Raw genomic sequence first — 19,666 nt, 5'->3', positions numbered from 1 at the left:
GTTCTTCGTACCTCAAGTTAAGATGCATTTTCAGGTTTTTTTTTAATTTCCAAGAATTGTTGCAAAACTGAGTCTTTTCTTTTGAAAATATTTTTTCTAAGTATTTTATTTACAAGCATCAAGTCTGAGCATAACAGTTTTTGCGGTGATGTTGGTTATTGCTCAAGCTTCACCCTCTGTTTCTGAAGTATATAAACCTTGGAAGCTGAAGTTTATTTTCTAATTGATAAAAATCACAAGCTGAAAGTCATGTCTGGAAAGACCTACAGGATCATGTTATGGTTTGGATTGGAAGGGACCTTTGCTTAACTTTGCTACTCAAAAAACCCTGCCAGCAATATTAAATTTGGGTTTGCCTGCTGCTAGCTCTTACTTTTGTATTTTTGGGGATTGTTGGTTGGGGTTTGGGTTTTTTTGCGTCCCTCAGCCTTTGCTGCAGCAACTTTTTTAGTACACAAATTGAAAAGTCAATTTTGTCATTTATTCCTGTGTAAAATATAATGAATTCCAGCAGGGAGGCAGGAAAACAAGTAGTAAAATAAGCTTTAAAACGTTCGTTTGGAAGTATATATAACCTAGAAAAAATACATTTATTCACATCTTTTTCTATTTTCAAACAGTAACATGAAGTTGACTCATCTGATATGTTCCATGTATGATGGAATTAGTGTTGTAGTTCACAGGTACAACCTTTGGCTATTTGTGCGGGGCATATGACGTGTATTTAACACCAGAAACTGCTCTAAAAATATTACCTGTATCCCTTATGTGATTCCAAATCTTGTTTTCTCACAATATAGCATTACAGGTAAGTTAAGGAAAAGATTTACTAGTGAAAATTGTTATTTTTATAACCATTAGGTTGGAGAAAAAAGAATGAAGAAAGTAGGATCCTGGTGATACAGGACCAAAAGCAAGTGTGAACTGAGGAAAAATAAGCACAATTCCTAATTTTTATGCAGAAGGGTAAACTCAAATTTCAGCTGATGGAAACCCAAATGTTGACTTGGTTAAGTCAGCATACAGCTGAGATGGAAATATCGCCAGTTCTCGTTCCGCAGAGCAGAGCCCAGCTGGGTGGAAGCAGCGCTCTGGGGCCCTGGGGAGATGGGCACGTTACACCCGGCATTTCTCCGTGACCGTCTCCTCGGATGTGTCGGGGATCTTGCCTGTCCTCCGGCTGTCGCCTCAGCGCGTCAGCGAAAGGCGGTGGCACGCAGCACGCGGTGCAGGCGCCGGCAGCGCTGCCCGGGCCGCCCGCCTGCGGGGTGGGCCAGGGCGGACGGTCACCCCTGCCTGTGGCCCTCCGGCACGGCGGCCTCTGCGGCCAGCCAGGGCCTCGCGTCCCTGTCCCCTTGGGCGTGGCGGGGACTCGTCCCCGTGTCTCCGTGGCCGGGGGAAGCTCCTGGGAGGTGGATCAGCGGGCGGGCTGGGGTTGGGAAGGGGAAGGGGAACGAGGAGGGGCAGGATTGCAGAGTCGGAGCGGAATCGGCTGTGTGCGGCCGTGCGGGCGGTGCTGAGGCCCGGGCGTGTGGAAGGGCAGCGAGGGCTCGGCCCGGTGCCGCTCTCCCCCGTGAGCTGTGCTCCGGCAGTGACGTCCTGCATACTTGGGAAGTGAGAGAAGACGCCGGGTTCCTTTCGCTTTCCAAGTAGGGATTAATAGGGACGGCATTTTTCCTCAGAAGCCCCGTCTTCATCGGGGATGGCTGAACTCGCTCTGATTTCTCCGGAGACGTTCGCTGCCCTCATACATTCCGTCACCTCCGGCAGAGCTCTGGGAACAGGGAATGCAGTCAGTGTCCCATCAGTGCTAGTAAACACCAGTTGTTTTTGGAGAGGAAAATTACAAATCCTCCTCATGACATTGATGGTGCTGAGGAAGGTCTCCCTGCTGCACATCCTCTGCAAGAATTCCGTATCCTTTGAACCAGGGGAGATCCAAAGGCAGAAGTGGGGGTTGCAGCTGATGTGTGGAGTTGAGGGTCACGCTGGCTGCAAGGCCCAGGTGGTCACTGGAAATGGAAATGAAGAAAACTTGGGAGATTTGGAAGGGAAAAGAAGAGAGCAGATCAAGTCTGGAGACTACAGGTTGTTTCTGGGATTAGGAAAGCACAGTATACTTTTGAAAATTTTATTTTTCTTCGGAGTTTTTTGGGTCGCTTTTATGTTCTTCTGACAAGCTGCCTTTAATGTCTTTATTAAAAGAGTTGAAGATGTAATGGAAAATGAAAAGTTCCGAAATGTGAGAGGAAATTCTAGAAACTCCCAGGAGTAAAGTTAAGAAAATACTTCTTTCCTACTGGTATCCTTAGCTTGGAACATTTTAGGAAATTATGGTGAGAATCCCCCCAAACCTTTAGTGCCTTTTCACTATGGTCAGGTTATGATTCTCATTTATAGGAAATACCTCTGCAAAGAAATATAAAGTGGCTTGGAAATAATACTGCTTAACACAAACACATGGTGGGACAAATGAAGCAGCGTAAATCAGGGATTGCAGGGATTTTCTGGCATGCGAGGGCAGGTTTCCCATTGCATACAATTTCTGCTTTCCTTTGGGAAACTGTGTAAACCACGTAAAACTGTGCGTTATTTCTGATCCTTTTACTCTTTCTGGTGATTGTAGAAAGCATTCAAAGCAAAAACCACACGGCAAATCTGTGGTTTGATTTGGAATCTGTCCTGTCTCGGGAGTGAGCAGCTCAGCTCTCTGCGCAGCTCATCTGCATTCCTACAGAGAGAGCAGACTCGAGCTGTAATTGCACAGAAATGCTCATTCTGATTTCACAGATAATAATTTCGGTTAACCAAGCTGCTGAGAAGCCATCCCCGTGAAGATCTGACTGTGGTGTGCTCCGGTGAAAGGCAGGAGAGGCTGTGCCGGAGCACAGGAATGTGAGTGTGTGGGCCAGGGAGAGGATGTAACATTTAATGTGTATTTTATAAAAAACCAACTCTGTACCTACCAGGATTGAGGAAGCCATAAAAGTATTACTTTAAGTAGTGCTAACACAATCTAAGTGCAGATAGTTACCTACCATCTGTTTTTCAATAAATAGCTATTATGCTAATTTCTGTTTCAATGCGCAACAATTAAAGCCTCGGAGTATTCCTGTGATATTCAACAGCTGTTGCCTTTGAAGGTTTTATTTATCCTTCTGAAGTGCAACAATTTTAGTTTCATAGTCAACTCTGCTTGCAAGTGTTGGTTTTTATATCGAAAATTGCGGTGCATTGAGATGCAAACTCGGGTCGTGCCTGAGCAGCAATCTCCGGGCATGGTCTCCATTAATACTCTGATTTCCCTGGAAGCTGTTAAGGATACCTTGGGAGGATGCAGATTGGAAACGCTTCTCTGCATGTCCAGTGAATATTCCCTGTGTTTGGAAATAGGAGAACACAAATGAATCATTCTGGGGAGCATTTGCACTGTTTTGGTTCATTTTGTAATGAGCTGACTTGGGGAAGGGAGCCAAGATGGATTCTCAGGCCTGTACGAGTGAGCAGCACAATTTCCCTACGATCATAACCAGCACAAGGAAATTAGATCTCTAAGTGGGTTGAATCTGATTTAGTAATAAGTCAATTTAATCACTAATGACTTCAAACGCAGATTTTACAAGGTGATCAATGGCAGTATAGCAATGATCGATCAATGGCGATGTCTTTAATTGGATTTTTATGGGTGTAATATAGTTTTTCAGAATTAATGTACCATTGCATTGTGTTGTTACTCTCTTAACTCGATTTTTTTGGGAGAAATGATGCTTCAAAATGCTTGTTGGTTTTTGAAATATTGTTTTAAGGGCACGTTAACAAAAATACAGATGAAAAATTAAATGCTTGCTTGTAGTAATTTTATGTCTGATTTTGTTGGAGTTGTTTAGCCATGTGTTTCTAAGACATGGAAAAACCCCACATCCTTCATATTTCATGACAACGAGGAGGCAAAATATCAAAGGCTGGGAAGGAGCATGTGCTGCTCTGAATGTGAATCTTGAGGAGCTGAGTAAGTCCCCGTCCTCAGCAGTTTGACATAGTAATCTTCCCTGGAAGTAATCTCCTTGTCCCATGTGTCCTGCTTTAATCTATCAGTATTTCTGCAGTGTGCAGCAAGAAATTGATTTTCAGTAATTTTAATGGCTGAATAACTGGTGCTGTCCCAGAGTGTTTTTTCATATTTGCAGTGGCCAATGTGGTAACTGAGGGCAGTGTTCTGGATAATGGGTTTCATTAGCTCTGATGCCTGAGGTAAAAAAGCAGTAGGTGGGAATAAAGCCTTGTTTTTGATGTCTAGACGTTCATTTCAGCTGTTGCTGCAATATGATACATTAAAAGGAAATATGTAACATAGCTCTGAGGAAATATGTATTCTTTGAAACTAATTCTGCTTTTAAACTGCACAAGGCAGTGTGACCTGAATTATTAAAATGTGGGTGGCTGGATTTCTTAAAGGTATAACTGTCTTTGCAGCGCCGACACAGCCTCGACTTGCCTCCTCTCCTTCCTTCCTATATTTCTTTTAAGTAAAATATGTCAGTTTGGCCACTGAAGCAGAACAGAGATCTTATTATCTTTCCAGTATCTCTGCTGGGAGACCTAAAATTATTGAAGTATTTGCTTTGATATTTTGCTGTGACTTCTCTCCTTGAAATTTTTATAATGGATTTTTTTTTTTTTTTTTTTTTTTTTTTTTTTTTTGAGAACATGGCTGGCTTCATAAAAATTGTTGGACACTTTGAAGACCTTAATATCTCTGACTTGAAAATAAAAAAGATCCCAAGCCAACTAAGCTGCTCATTAATGTATGTTTAAATATAAATTTCCCGTGTAAGTCTAAATTATTGTAGTTGCCTTTCATTCTTTTAACATCTGATCTGCAAGGATAAACATAAAAATCAGCACAAACATTTTTTGAACCTATGAAAAAATATCACAGCAAACACCTATAAACTTTATATATGAAGGCTGTTGATTAATTCCCATTCTGTTTGAACACCAGCAGTGAGATTAACACCTCCACTGTAATCCATTACAAGTGTCAGATACACGTTTCTCTTGTTTTGGATTTTCTGCTATTCTTGATAATTTTTTTTTCCTGAAAATCCAGATTTTTAGAGACAGAATATTAATAGACTTAGTGGTTTATTTTGGGAGATGATTTCATTAAAAAAAAAAAACCCAAAACAAAACCAAAACAAAACATTACTACAAGGAAGCAGTTGCTTCTTTTGGTGAGAAATGATGTGGTAAAGCTCTCCCTCTGTTGCAGGGCAGTGAGAACACAAGCTGCCTGTTAAAGCAAACGCTTCTCCCAGGTGTTGTCCTTCTGCAGAGTGTACAGAGGCTTGGATAGGGTAGTTAACATATACAGAAATATATATATATATATATATACACACACACAGAGCTATAGCTCCGTGTGTTCATGCTGTCCCAGTGGAGGAGCAGTCACCTGACAGATCACTCTGGTGAGAAAGAACCTGGGCACCTGGAGGTCACCCAGCCTGACACCTGCCCACGATGGGATTGCTGCAAACAGGGATCACTTTAGCCATGGCTTTGTCTCCCCATGGCCTGGCAAGCAGTGGCCCACAGATTGTCCCCTCTGCTTGGCTGCCTCTCCAAACTCTTGTCCTCTGCTCTTCCATGGAGGAAAATGTAGTTTGTGCTCTGTTGTACTTTCTTTCACTAAAACATTCCATCTGACCTTGATTGTTCCCCTAGAAGTTCTCTGTTTTGGGAGATGCCTTTCACAGCTCTTCAGGGTGGCATTTGTTGCATCTAAAGAGAAATATTTCAACTGAAGTTACAGAAACAGGACAGGCCACAGGTATTCCTGTGTTTTGGAACCTGTGCAGCACCTGTGTTCTGCTGGCTGTGCCTGGAAATGCTATCAGGAGCATGGGAAAGCTGAGGGGGCCTGGAGTTGAACGCCTTGAGTGTTAAAAGCATTAGAAATCATCATGTAGACAGACAGAGACTATTTCACAGGCTTCAATTTGCTATAAAGAATTTAAAATACTCTTCAAAATCGAAAATCTAGTTAAATTATAAGTGTCAGGAACTTCGAAATTTACCGGGATGGTCTGATTTTCAGTGTTTTGCCAAGCTTTTTTATTGGTCACCATATGCATGCTGAACTTGTAACTGGTTTCAGTCATTTCAGCGCTTTTCTTGTGGAGTCTGGATCAGGAAGCCAAAGAGCAGAGAGGAAGTGAAGTGCTGCACTTCTAATATTTCCTCCTCATTTTTATGGCATCAGACATATGTACATGCTCTTAATTGTAAAATGTACTTTTTTAGTAGGATAAAGAAGCATTAGAGATAATTACAGTAAGTATAGTGCTTTAATATATCTGGGAATTAGAGGCATTATTTATTATAGGAAAATGGTTATGGCAATGTCTTATGATATACTTAGAGTTAAATTTAATAGGGAAGTAATTTTATTTCCATTTAATATATAATTTATGTGAATTCTGTGTACTAAAAAAGGCAGTTTGGAAAATTAGAATATTGAGGGTTGATAACACTCCAGACTTTTCCCTTTTCCCAGTCCCACTCCACTGCTGCTCCTCTGCCAGTCTGACCTCGTGGCACACTTGACCCTCGGGACTTGGCTGCAAGGTTAACATCGCTTTTCCCTGCTTTTTCCTAGGATTTTGGACACCTTCCTCCCAGCCATTCCCTCTGCTCAGTGCAGGACAGCCATGGATGCAGCTGTGGTGGTGGGTAGGGAGGGGGAGTGCTGCCAGTTTCCATTCCCTCATCCAGTCCCTCCTGCTGGGAGTGTAGTGCTTTCATGTCTGGGATTGTGGAGGAATAACAGGCTGGAGTAGCCCAGGGAAACTGAGCAGGGGAAAAGAATACAGGTCATATCCAGACATAAAAGAATTCTGGATTAAAATTATCAACTCTGCAGAATATTACATTCAGTGGTGTAAAGCAGTGTGATCTGATCTGAATTCTTCTGAAATCGCAAAATTATACTTGCAGAAAATAGTTCTGAGAGATGATATAAACTGTGACAGGGTCCCATTGGTCTGCTGTGTATACCCGGGAGGAGGGAGGGAGTTAGAACTGAGAACTTCAGAACCGGTGGTGGGAACTTCTCTGTAAAATCATAGACTTGATTCTTGTCTCCCCTATTTTGCATGAAGTTCCTAAAGCAGGGCAATACTGGCAGTACAGCCTACGATAGTGTGAAACTGGACAAGAGCTCACTGCCGTGTAAAAGTGAATTTATTTTGGCTTTTACAGGTTGTCAAAAGTTTGATTTTTTAAATTTAAATACTGAATTTTCCTGCAGGCGTGATCTCTCAAAGTGTAACTAATCTGTAGCTTTTCTTATATTTGAGGATTATGTAATTTTAAGTGCAAGACTGTACCTGCCTTGAAGCTTCAGGGGCATCAGTAGTTCTGAGCTGTTGAGAATTTATAAATCAATAATTCTGACCGTGCACGGGGGCTCCGAGTTCCTTAAGCACAGTGTTTTACCCATGAAGGCCGAGGCCACGCGGAGTTCTGTGCAGTAAATAGCCGTGGCCCATTACATCCTCGCTGGCAGGCAGGGCTTGCAAGCATGGAAGGGCCTGCACTGGTTTCTGAGGAAAAGCTCCTTGGCTGCTGCTTGTGCTCAGAGGCACAGGTCTGTGTCTCCATTCTCCCGGCAAGTCCTGTGCTGGCCGATAAGGTGATTTAGGTACTAAAACCTGGCGTTTCCATTCTGCACGAAGAGAGAGGCTCTGTTACCGACATTAGCATATCACAACATTGCACATGCAAAAAAAATGTGCCTTTTCTTGTCTGAGTGTGAGTTACAGCTCCTGGAGAAGCAGCAGACAGTGGCTCGAGGCTTTGAAGGCTGCTGGCAATATTAGTATTTTCCACGGAGCTCCAACTCCTTAGAAGCTTGCCTTTAAACATGGTTGTAAACTGTACTGAGATAATCATCTCTGTGCGAGAGACGCGCTGTTGGGAGATCTCGTCCTGCAAACTGGCCAAGGAGGGGTGTGAAGTATTCAGTGCTTAACTTGCAGTAGAATTTTATGTTTGCACTTCTAAAGATCTGCCGACTAGTTCCTGTAAAACTGAAATGACAGAACTCAGACAATTAAGTAATTCTTACTTCTTGAAAAAGTTGTTTTATCATCTGTTTTCACTTTGCGTCTTCTGGCTGAGTAAGATTTAGAATCTGGTACAGGCATACCAGAAATAGTGCTACTCCTGGTAGTTTTAGCACCCAAAAGCCACCAGTAAGGACAGCAGATATTTCTGAGCTTTGTCTGTCCTTCAGGTGACTAATTCAGGCTGCACTCTACTATGAGAGATAATTAGACTTGCTTTTTTAAACTCTAGAATCTCTGCAGTTCGGTACTGAGTGTACAGTTTTTATTTTGGCATAAAATCTGCTGTGTATTGCTAAAACTGCAATAGTTGAAGTCGGTACAATGGAGGAATTGCGCTTGAGTGTGACAGCGAGAGGTTCAGGAGAGTTGTTTCATGTTGTTTCAGTTATGTAAATTGATTTTACACCTTTAATGATTCACTTTGTTTCTTCATTGTCGGCATCTGTGGTTAAGTTTTAAAGGATCTCTCAGCAGTGGTGGCAAAGAATGATCGTGCATTCCTCACCCCTGTACTTGCATACTGAATGCTACAAACAAATGGGTTTGCTTTTATGCTTTTGTGTTAGCGCCTTTTTTTTTTTTTTTTTTTTTAATTCAAAGGCTTCATCTTCAGCAAGTAAAGATTAAAGCTGCTTAGGTGATATAGGTAATAGTTGAAATAGTTTAATGAAACAAGCTACTTTGAAAATTAAAGCTGTTGAAGATATGATTTGGATAAATGTTTGTATTTCCCTATTCTAAGCATGTTGACATTTTGTGTTTTTGTAGTGGTGGAAGAAGGATTCTGGGAGAATGGACTTTCCTATGAGTGTAGGACCCTGCTCTTCAAAGCAATTCATAATCTTCTGGAAAGGTAAGGAAAACCTAGTGCTCTCAAATATTTCATTTTGATACTTAAGATCATACAGGATACCTATAGAGCAATTATAGTATTATGGATCTTAAACTACATTTTTTTAGAGTTAAGACCTTGAATCCAAACGAACAGGATCAAGATGAATCTCTTAAATCATAGTCTCTGGTAGTTTATCATAAAATGCTGTGCAAACTAATTAAACACTCATATAAACAATAATGTTGATACATATTTCTGCTCTGATTTTTGCTAAGGCTCTATGTTAAAAGCCAAAAAAGGGGAAGTTTTCACCTTCTGGATGTGCTTAGATAGTGTAATTGTATCTGACCTTCAGTGTCTTGATGAGGTTAAATGATACATATCTTAAAAGATCTTAACTCTCTTCTCTCAATTATCCTGGTTACAATTTGACTACATTTGTGCACAATATTCAGGGTGAAGCTTAACAGTTCCTGGCTCAGATGAGCCATATATATTATATACATATATATATATGACTTGACTGCAGAGTTATTCTGTGGTTAGTTAATACACTTATGCCTTTTTCTTCTTAATCCAGCGATCAGCTTTTAAGATTACTGAAGATTATCTTGTTCTTATGTCCATTGAGTGGGACATGGCATCTTGGGCTATATCATTTTATTCTTTCTGTTTCTGCAGTTATTCAGGTCATCATCACCTTCCTTTATTACATCCTAGTTCTTACAAATTTGGATATCTTCCATTAATTATTAAGTGTCATTAGACTATTCCCACTTTCTCTGAGGTAATAATGCTACTACCAACAAAACAGAATGCACCTTTGTGTTGCAGTAATTTTGTAGAATACAGCCTTGGATATTTTTTCTTTCAGAAAATAAGCAAATGGAAAAAACACTTTCATCTTGTCTCATTTAGTGTCCTGTTTGCTTTGATGTAGATTTACTGGTAATGAGGTTTGCATTATGTTCCTGAGGCTGTTTCCATGCGGTAACTGAGTTACCTGGGTGCATATCTGCAGGTACAAGGATTACTTGTTGTATTCCCTGTTTTCTATCCCATCAGTCTCTTTAGGGGATCTTTGTAGAAATTGTAGGCTACTTAGAATGAACATAAGTATAAAAATTAAATTCCAAGTCCAAAATGTTCATTAGTTCCTTTGTAGCTTTACAGTATAAAAGGGAAAATTAATTTGATATGTGTTTATTAATCTGTGGTACCCAGCCAGCTGACTTTTAAGTGTAAAGTGGCTAATTTTATTCTTTAGACCTCTTTAAACTTGTGAAATAAATTTAATCCTTCTTTTTAATGTAACTTAATTGAAATCGGTTGGCAGAGTCAGCAGAACTGTTCTGTCCAGCTGTGACTGGAAAGTCTTTTTCTTCCAGCAGTAGTTGGTGAACACACCTCAGGTGTTTGCCGAGAGCCTCAGTTCATGTCCTGATAAACTGAAACAATTCATGTCACGATAAGCCGATATGATTAATGTTGTGATACGATGATATGATTAATGTTATGATAAGCTGATATGATTCTGTCATGATGAGCTCAGACAACTCCTGCTGGAATCCCAGCCTTGGACATGAGCATCTTCTCGCTACCCTTCTTACGACAATTTTTACTGTTTCGTAGTTGAATTTGCTTCAAGTTATTCACTTTTTATCTCTTTCTTTTTTTTTTTTTCCCTGCCGTACCAAATGTGAACTTAACATCATAATTACTTCATTTAAAGTAATAGCAACATGTGTGCAAGCTTTATTAAATAGCAGTTTAAACGTTTAAACCCTATTTTATCCAGTGTTTAGGAAAAGCCCCATTAATAAAGCAAAAGGCTCTAATCCATTTCTGGCCCATCAGTGCCGGGTCTGGTGCCGGCGGTTGCGGTTTTGTGGGGTTTGGGGTTTATTTTGTGTTTATTTTGCTGTAGGCTGAGGGGGCTTGGCCGTGGCGGGAGCAGGGGCCGTGGGGGGAGAGCGGCCCCTCATGGAGGAGCCCGGGGGACCTGGGGGACAGCACGGGGCAGGAAGGGAGCAGTAGGGTCTGCTTTTACCTAACACAGGCAAAGGCAAGAAAAAGGGCCTTTACACAACTGATCGTGGGTTTTTTGGTTTTTTTTTCCCGCTCTTCCTTTGTACCCACACTAATGCTCAGTTTATGTTAATTAGCGCTGTAGAAAACATTACAAGATTGGAGGGATGAGTACTCAAAATATTACGGTGTCGTTTCGTAATGGCTGGTGTGCCCTTGGCAGGTCATTTTTTCATGGAAAAATCAGAAATACAGGAGGTCAGGCGCCAGTGAAGGGCTGGAACAGCTGCACTGCTGAGGGAGGGGTCGCCCAGCCCTGAAGAGGGAGAGAAGCCAGGCCCTGCGGGGTGTTTCATGTCCTTATATCATTAAATAGCTGCTCTTTATGACCATCTATTGGGGTGGGGTTTTTTTTAACACAAGTCCATTGTTACAGCTCACTGTGAAAGACTAGTTACCTTTAGTGCTTATCCAGCAAAAATAACCATACTATCATTAACTGCCCACCTGGCCGCATCTGAGGTCTGCGCTGCTGCAGGCATGGCTCTGATTTTATATGGGATTATTCCTTAAATAACCCGTGATTTAGTTTAGCATGGAGGCTTGACTGATTTTTAAGGACAAATCTTCCCATGAAGACTTTTTTCCTAGGAAAGCAGCATTAGTTTGAGGCAGTTTTAAACCTGCTGTGGTGAGACACAGCGATGTGGCATTGAAGTGTGTGTGATGGGAAGAGTTTATTACATTTTTTTGCTACTACATTTTATTTTCTTTAGGAATCTGTGTAAACTTCACAGACTTCCTTTTGTTTGTATAAAACATGCTGGCACTGACAGACTCTCTGATAGCAAACATTTCCTAGGGAAATAGTTGCTGAAGCTTTTCCCCCCCCTCTACCAATGTCTTTAGATCTCTCCTGCCTTAGCTTTCATATTCAGTTTAAGATATTGGTTATTCAACTGAAATGGATTATTTTTGCTTTAATTGAGAAAGTGCTGGTTGAATTTTCTTCAGCTTTAACCTTGGAAAATCCTGCCAAGTTTATACAGAAAAATTAGGAGCATATTAGTATTTACGTTGTCAGTTGTCCATTTCCTATCTGTGTCTTCTAGGTATGCTTTTGAAGTGTAGATCACACAGCTTTTGTGAACCTTGCAGAATGTACTTGCCCAGAAAGTTTCATGTGATTTTTATTTTTTTTCCCTTTGTTTTAGCTAATCTTTAGCAGCTGCTATAGAAATAAACTATTGGAAGACTTAGAAGGGTGGAAAAATCCAGTTCTTTCATCTAAGTAAAAAATACTGAATAGATGTGAAATACATGGGCAAGGTTTGCATATTACTTGTAATGGTGTATAAACCACAAGCAACAAATAACCCGTTTTACAGAATTTTTGAAGCATATTATTTACCTTACTGAAAAATATGCTTTATTATGAATTTCTGTGTGTGGTCCCTTGGGCAGCATGTTCAAGTACATGTTTAATGTATGAGGGATACTCAGGGTTGGCAAATTGCTCCTGTGATTCATCTGTACCCTGGCACTCCCTAACTTGTCCCTTTAAATTGGGTATTGATCACTTTGAGTCCTCACTGTCGGGGTTTTTTTAAAGAGGAATATGCAGCTTCTGAAAAGAAACTGTGGGCTTTCAAAGGGACCACAGAAAATGGAACTTACTGCCCTGATTTTGGTGATGTGGGAGTATATTTGATGTCCTGAGGTTTTCTGACAGAGGAAGCAGTAATTATGGGAGTTTCAGCACCTGCAATCATGCTGGGGATCATGTGAAGAGAAAATTGAATCATTGTTAATACTTCCTTAACACAATTTTCTGTCATTCCTATACTATACCATTTGCATCCCAAAAATAAGGGAATGCATATTCTTTATCATCTAAAATCTGAAAGACTGAATAGAAAAGAATCAGTGCTAATGAATGGCCTTTGTTCAAGAGGAGGAATGTGAAAAATAGAACAAGGGATCAGTCAGCAAAAAGAGTAGCACAGAGTGGAACGGATTGTGGCAGAGGTGAGGGGAAAATGCACGTGTGAAGTTCAGCATCAGTCATGGTGATGGGTCTGGGATTTTCTATGACTGATGTGGGAAAACAAAAAATGGAACCCAAAAAGTTCAGACTTTTATTTCAATCTGATTGAAATTCATCTGCCTAATCCCTCAGAGTCACTGTCTTCAAGGACTCCTTTTAATTACGCTTTAAGATCTAACTAGTAATTGTTGCTGTAATTGTTTTCTAGATGCCTGATGGATAAAAACTTTGTAAGGATTGGGAAATGGTTCATACGACCCTATGACAAGGATGAGAAGCCTGTTAATAAAAGGTAAGGAGATCTCTGCATGAAGTCTGTTCCTGTCAGTGTTGTGGATTGTGTGATGGTAATTGGAAGCTGCATTTTGGTGGTAGTTCTACTTTTTTTGCCATGTACCAAGTAAAAACACAGTAAAAACACTGTGTTCACATCAGTAATACATAGAAAGCAATTAAGTAAGTTTTCAGGCCTTGTTATGATAATTTAAGATAAGAAGGCGAGGTTGGTATTTATCCATTAGCTCCACAGAAATGTCACATTTATTAATATCTTTTGAGCAGCATCTGCCTTTTCCTCTCATTATACAACAGAATTGCAGGCAGTTATAACGAATTATTTTAATTTCTGGACACTAAACCCCAACCTGACATTTTAAGCAGTAAAATAAGTAGTCCATAGATTTCCTGATTTATTTTCTTTAAAGATGCCACCCTCGATACACAGCTTTCCCTGCTCAGGCAGGCTGACAGATCAGACCTATAGGAGTGATTAATGTGCTTTTTCCCACAGCAACACAGCCATGAACAGGGGTAGCTGGCTCCACTGCTCACTATTTCCTCTCCGAGCTCTAAAGGTTACAGTGTTCTCAGATCTTCTGGTACTTGCATTTATAGTCATCCGCTAAACAAGTTCTGTCAAAAATAATCTGAGTTAAGCTGAAACACAGATTTTCTAACGGGAATCATTTTGACAGAACTGGGTTAGGAAGTGACTAAACACGCAGTTATGCTGGGAGATTTGAAGGTAATGAGCAGTGGAGATGAAGTGGGGTGGCAACTTCTTCATCCATCCAGCGTGGCTGCAGTCACACAGTGTCTGATGGCAGGGTGGGGACAGGTGGAAATCATCCTGCACATCAGACCTGTCTTCTCCATCTCATCGTGATCTCACCGCAAGGTTTAGCTGCAGAAATGTTACAGTGCAATGCTACAAACCGTTGGCTTCCTTCTGTAGCAAGCTTAGTGCAAACCAGCTGCTTACAAACAGAAATTGGTTTTGGGAGAATGCAGGAATTAACCATGGATTTGTCTCCTTTCTAAAACCCGAAAGTGTTAACGTAGCTTGGAGTTATCTATTTTGTTACTGTTTACTTTGTGGCTGACACGCTGTGTGTAACCTTTGATTTCACATCAGTCTAATGGCAAGGACCCATGGAAAGGTCCAGGTTTTTCCATACCTTCCCCTGTCCTGGCTGTGCGTAACCACCTTTCTCCCTTGTGTTTTCTCTGCTGCTTTTCTGACCGTACCAACAACAGCTTAATTTTCTGGAAGATTAATTCCCTTAAGTGACGTAAGTAGGGGTCAATTCCAGTTTCTGGAAAAGAGAGGCAGCTCCTTTCAGCAAAAGCTGTTTGTTTTATCCACGTCACTGCAGCCTGAGTGCTCAGATTAAATGTGCTTGTGAGTCTCCTGCCTGTTCCTGGTGTGTATCAATTTAATAAATTAAGCATCTGATACAGTAGATGATGTCTGTCGAAAGCAGCAGCAGCACTGGCGTGGGAGGTAATACCACACTAGAATTCTGACAGATTAGTTAGTCCTGTGTCTGATTTACATGTGTGTGACACCAAATCAACCTGCACAGTGAGGGTTCTGTAGGGGATAATTGCATTTGTAAACAGAAATGCAGTCTACACATAAAGAAATCTGGCCTGGAAGATGTCACAAAATCTGAGTTCACTTTGAGCTGTTTGTATTTAAAGTACTCCATATATAAATCTGACACTGAGGATTTTAGGGTTGGAGGGTGCACTCTTGATATGTAGAAAATAATGTTTGTTGTTTGGGGGGGTGTTGGTTTCTCTGTTTATTTTTATAAGTTCTTGTCACTCGAGATCCTTTGGATATGCACCATTTTAAAAGTGTTTATTTAGCAATAATAGTAATGCCTAATTAGAAATAGGTTTTGTGTAGTTTCAGGTTCTTAATTTTTTTTTAGCTTTAAATATTACAGTAAATCAACTAATCTTCCTGACACATTGCTGTAAAGACTGCAGTAGTGGACAGTAGAGTCAATTGTGGACAGTAGCAACACACAGAAGGAGGCTTTGGGCACTAATCTGTCCAGACACCTTTTATTTAATCTTTTAAGCTTTCTTTCTCAGCATAGCACAAAAAGCTATCTTCACAAATTGATTCATGTTAATTCCAGATAAATTCTTTGTGGAGTTCTTGCTCTAAGCAGCAGCTTGTTCTAGATAAAGGAATAAGGAATAGTCACAGGAAGAAGAGGCCAACTGAGGGTGTTTAGGTATTTTAATGCAAAATCTTCATAACAAAAAAAAAAGGGGATTTTATAAAATATTACTTAAAGCTGTCTTATTATATAAAGTAAGAGTAATAAGTTGCCTGTGTGTACAGTGATCAGATTGGAGTCTGGGAACAGGCAATCCCTGTTGAAAACACCTGCTCTGTTCTCCTTGAGTGTGAAAAGAGATCTGTATGGATGTATCGCCCCTTGCATGGTGGGAAGCAGCAGGTGTCTCTCTGCTAAAGAAACAGAACCATCTCTAAAGTCTGCTTTTGTACTTTCTTGCTTGTGGCAGTGTTGCTCGTCTCAAGTTTCCAGTGTCCAGAGTTACTAATGCCATTTCAGGAATACACTGGGAAGTCCTGGCCTGGGTGTAAATGAACAGGGAAGGAGTTGAAAGTCACGGGCTGGCTTTCAAGGAGTGAAGTCCTTCAGGGCCTGTGGTTTTTGTGAATGGCATTAAAGGAGAAGGATGGGAGGGCTGTGATTTCAGAATGAAGTCAGAGATGAAGTGGAGCATGGCAGTGGCCTTGACCTACTTATGCTGAGATGTGAGAGGGAAGCCTAAGAACAACAGAGGGCCTGGCCTGCCTTCCCAGGCAGTGCTGGGAACTGAGTGCAGGATGAGCTGTGTCCTGCTCTTCCAGGAGGACTGAGGGAACAGCAGAGGGAGTTCCAGACAGATCCTTGTATGCTTGTGTTTTGTTTTGCTTTCAGTGCAGACCAGATGCTTTTGACAGGAAATTTAGTGCAGAACTTGTGGGTTTCCTTTCCTAAGTATCTTCAGTATTATGTGTCACTCCCTAAATAATTCTACACATTTTATTGTCATCCTACAGCAGCGTGTCTAAAATAGGTTTCACGCTACTGATGGGAAATGGCAAACTTGATTATTTTTTCACACAGATTTCTAAAGGAGATCTGTAGGTTTGGAGTTCACAGAACTTGTCTGATCTGAGGCATTGGTAGTGCCTTTCCCTGTACGAGGAAAATTCATTCTCACAGTCTATATGGGGTTTTTTTGGCTTTGGAAACCACCACAGTGAAGTGTTAAACAACTTACTGGAAAAGAAAACGATGATAATCTTACGTAAGAATGTTTGCTGGCTGTTTTAGTGATTGTTTTCTTAGTGTGTAGGAAACTGGGGGGAAAACCAGTTTGTTTTGAACTGTGTGAGCAGCTTAAGCAGTTAAGCTGTTTTTAATTAAATTCAATGTAAAGAACACATGAAAAAATAATTGTTGCTTTTTGTAGCTTAAATAATTTATGGGTCACCCCCTCTTCCAAAAGTGTGCTGGGTATTTTTAGCCTTAAAAAAACCTACTACATCAGTAGAATATTTTGAATTAGTGCTTGTTCATCTTCTTGTTACTTGGTGAGAAGGCTGACAGGTAGAAATGGGGCTTAGGCAGCCCCCGTGCCCTCTGTGAACCAGCATGGATGGGGCAGTGGGATTGCAGTCAGGCTGCAGGGACATGCGGCTCTTGGATTGCAGTTCACAAACAGGTTTCTGGCTGTCACTGTCCCATACTTGACAACCTTATGTGATGTGCACAGAAATCTCTTTGAGTTACGAGTGCATGGGTACCTTTGCCAATATCCAGAGCATTCCATGTCAGCTCTCCTCCTGCAGACCTAATCCAGGAACTTTTCCCTCTGTAACAGCTCAGTCACTGCATCCACAGCCAGTTTTGGTCAATAGCTGTGTTCACTTCATTGTGAGCATGAAAACTGGGCATTAATCAGTGCCATCAAAACCTGAAGACTGCAGACACTTTAAGCACTGCTGCCTCTCTCAGATCCTTGAAATCATCATTGCCTTCAATTTCCTGGGAGTAGCCATAGGACTCATCCAAGGAATAACTAAACCAGTGATACCAAGGAATACCTAAATCAGTTGACACTGAGCATTGTTGCAAGCTGCATTTGCTTTGTGCCAAGCCAGGAACTCCTGCGAGTCAGGTCAACGTCTTCACATGAAAACATCAGTTTTGGGGAGCCCTGGAGAGGAACTGCTGTGCCAGGAGCAGCTGGGAGCTAGGGGAAGCACCCGAGCACCTTGACTGAATCTCACACAGAGCTTTGCTCCTGGCCCAGATCATGTCTTCTGGCAAATGGCACTCAGGTGTTTCATTACATGGTGACATAGTGCAGTAAAAGCAAAGTAAAATAAGTTGAAGTGCTCTCTTTAAATTTTTATGGAGATTTGAATTCCTCAGCTGAGAAAAAGTAAATGATTGTGCATATACAGTTTGCTCTGATGCAGCGAAGAGGGTTTTATTTCCTTGACTTTGAGAAAAAGAAGTCTTATAAATTATTTTAATTCTGCACATTTGTGTACTTGTATTTTAGCCGTCTTAAAAAATTCAGCAATGTGATCATACATGTGTCCTGAAAATGGTGTCTAGTGATGCTATAATAGTATATATGTACAGTATTGCCAACACCATTATAAATGAGGAAAGACTAGGCAGGAAAATAATAAAATCAATCTGACTTAATTTTAAATAATGTGTTCTTATTCCTGACTTGTCAAAATAAATGTGATAGAAATACGGAGTAATAAGAAATACAGTGTATTTTCCAATAATTCTTCGTACCTCTGTAAAAATAAGCCTTTCTATTTCAGTTTAAGAGGCTTAGTTCCCAGAGAAATATTTTCATATTTTCGAGGTTTAAGTTCTGAAATGTTATGTTCATCTTTGCTGAGTTTCTTCTGAGGATTACTTACGGTTTCAGTATAAACCTTACACCAAGTTGGTGTGTTATATCTGTGGCTGGTGTTACTTTAATTGGTAATCCTGTGTGTGCTAAAGCTGAATTAACTCTTACTTACTCTGAAATATTGTGTAATGTACCAAACGTGATGTACTCTTGAGTTTGTATTTTAGCAGAAGGAATAGTCCTAAAACAGAGATTTTAAGTGTTTTCACATGCATTTTTCAGGCAAAAGCTGCAAATATATCGAGGTGATATCAAGGTGTTCCTGATATCACATGCTTATGTTTATGGACCTTTCCAAGCAATTTAATATCATTTTATTCAAGTGTATTAATCTAATACCACTAATAAATACAATGTATTTTTTATGTTTTATAGGCAAACCAGCAAAATATTATTAGCGGCTTAGGGTTACTTAAGGATGCTATTAAAATGGTTGGGGTAAATGCTATTCAAACAATACCTTTTTAATAACTATTATCTGTTCTTATATATGCCACTGGTAGTCTTGGATTATTCTGTGTGTTTGTATTTCTGGAAACTTGTATGTAAGATTCTTGATCGAAAATGTTAGCACACTGCAGGAAGAAAAGCATTTTGGACTGAACATCTCAATGTTCACGTCCTTTATCACTGAAGTGACCTTCTAGATAAGCTATAAATTAAGGGGTATTCAGTTGTCTTTTTTTTTTATTTTTTAAATTTAATAATGAAAATAATAAACCAGAGTTTTCTAAAAGCTGATAAGAACGGTGCTGGAGCGTGCTGCTAAATTTCCATTGGCGGTTTGAAATGTGTGACCCAGTTTGCAGTGGCTGTGCCCAGCTGTGCATCGGGGCGTGGGGCCGGCCTTTGTGTGGTGTCCTTCAGGAATGGAACCGAGCAGCTGGAGCCGGCCCCAGCCTCAGGGCCTGGCCTTTTCATCTCCTTCCCTGGCTAAAACCATTAAAAACACAGTAGCAAAGCAACCCCAGGCATCGATTCTTCAGATTCCTTGCCCCTTGCCAATCAGGATAAGGTCCTGGGAACAATAGAAGGGCTCCCTGCATGGGGTCCTTGGTGAGATGTCACTGGAGCTGTGCTTCCAGTTTGCTGCGCATCCCCACTTCAGCCAATTCAGGTGGTGCAGTGCAGTGCCTTACCCTGCTGTTTGCCGAGGGCATGGACCTGAGCCAGCCACCTCCGATAAAGCAGCAGGGATGTTGGTAGGTGTGCTGGGAGCTGTTCAGTCCTGTCATAGCTTGTATTTTGATGATGGAAGTGAGGGAGAAATTGTTTCTTCGCAAGTGTGCCCTTGGTAAGAGAGGTTCTGTGACTGGAGCGACCTCCTTATCCGGATGCAGCATTATCTCAGCGCTGCTGCTGCAGCTG

The 19,666-nt window shown here is 40.9% G+C and overlaps 1 protein-coding gene across 1 annotated transcript in view; it reads left to right on the top strand.

Moving 5' to 3' along the window:
- Positions 1-19,666, top strand: part of MED13L (mediator complex subunit 13L) — a 166,053-nt gene that overhangs the window by 74,131 nt on the left and 72,256 nt on the right. The window contains exons 3-4 of the mRNA XM_066200137.1: positions 8,901-8,985; positions 13,251-13,334. Coding sequence (XP_066056234.1) covers positions 8,901-8,985; positions 13,251-13,334 — 169 coding nt within the window. The remainder of the gene's footprint in view (positions 1-8,900; positions 8,986-13,250; positions 13,335-19,666) is intronic.

The sequence above is a fragment of the Chamaea fasciata genome, unplaced genomic scaffold (assembly GCF_029207755.1).
Source record: "Chamaea fasciata isolate MVZ Bird 193981 ecotype frontalis unplaced genomic scaffold, bChaFas1.0.hap1 SCAF_18, whole genome shotgun sequence".
Lineage (NCBI taxonomy): Eukaryota > Metazoa > Chordata > Aves > Passeriformes > Sylviidae > Chamaea > Chamaea fasciata.
Note: the sequence above shows the minus strand (reverse complement) of the source record. Positions and strands in the feature narration are given on the sequence as shown.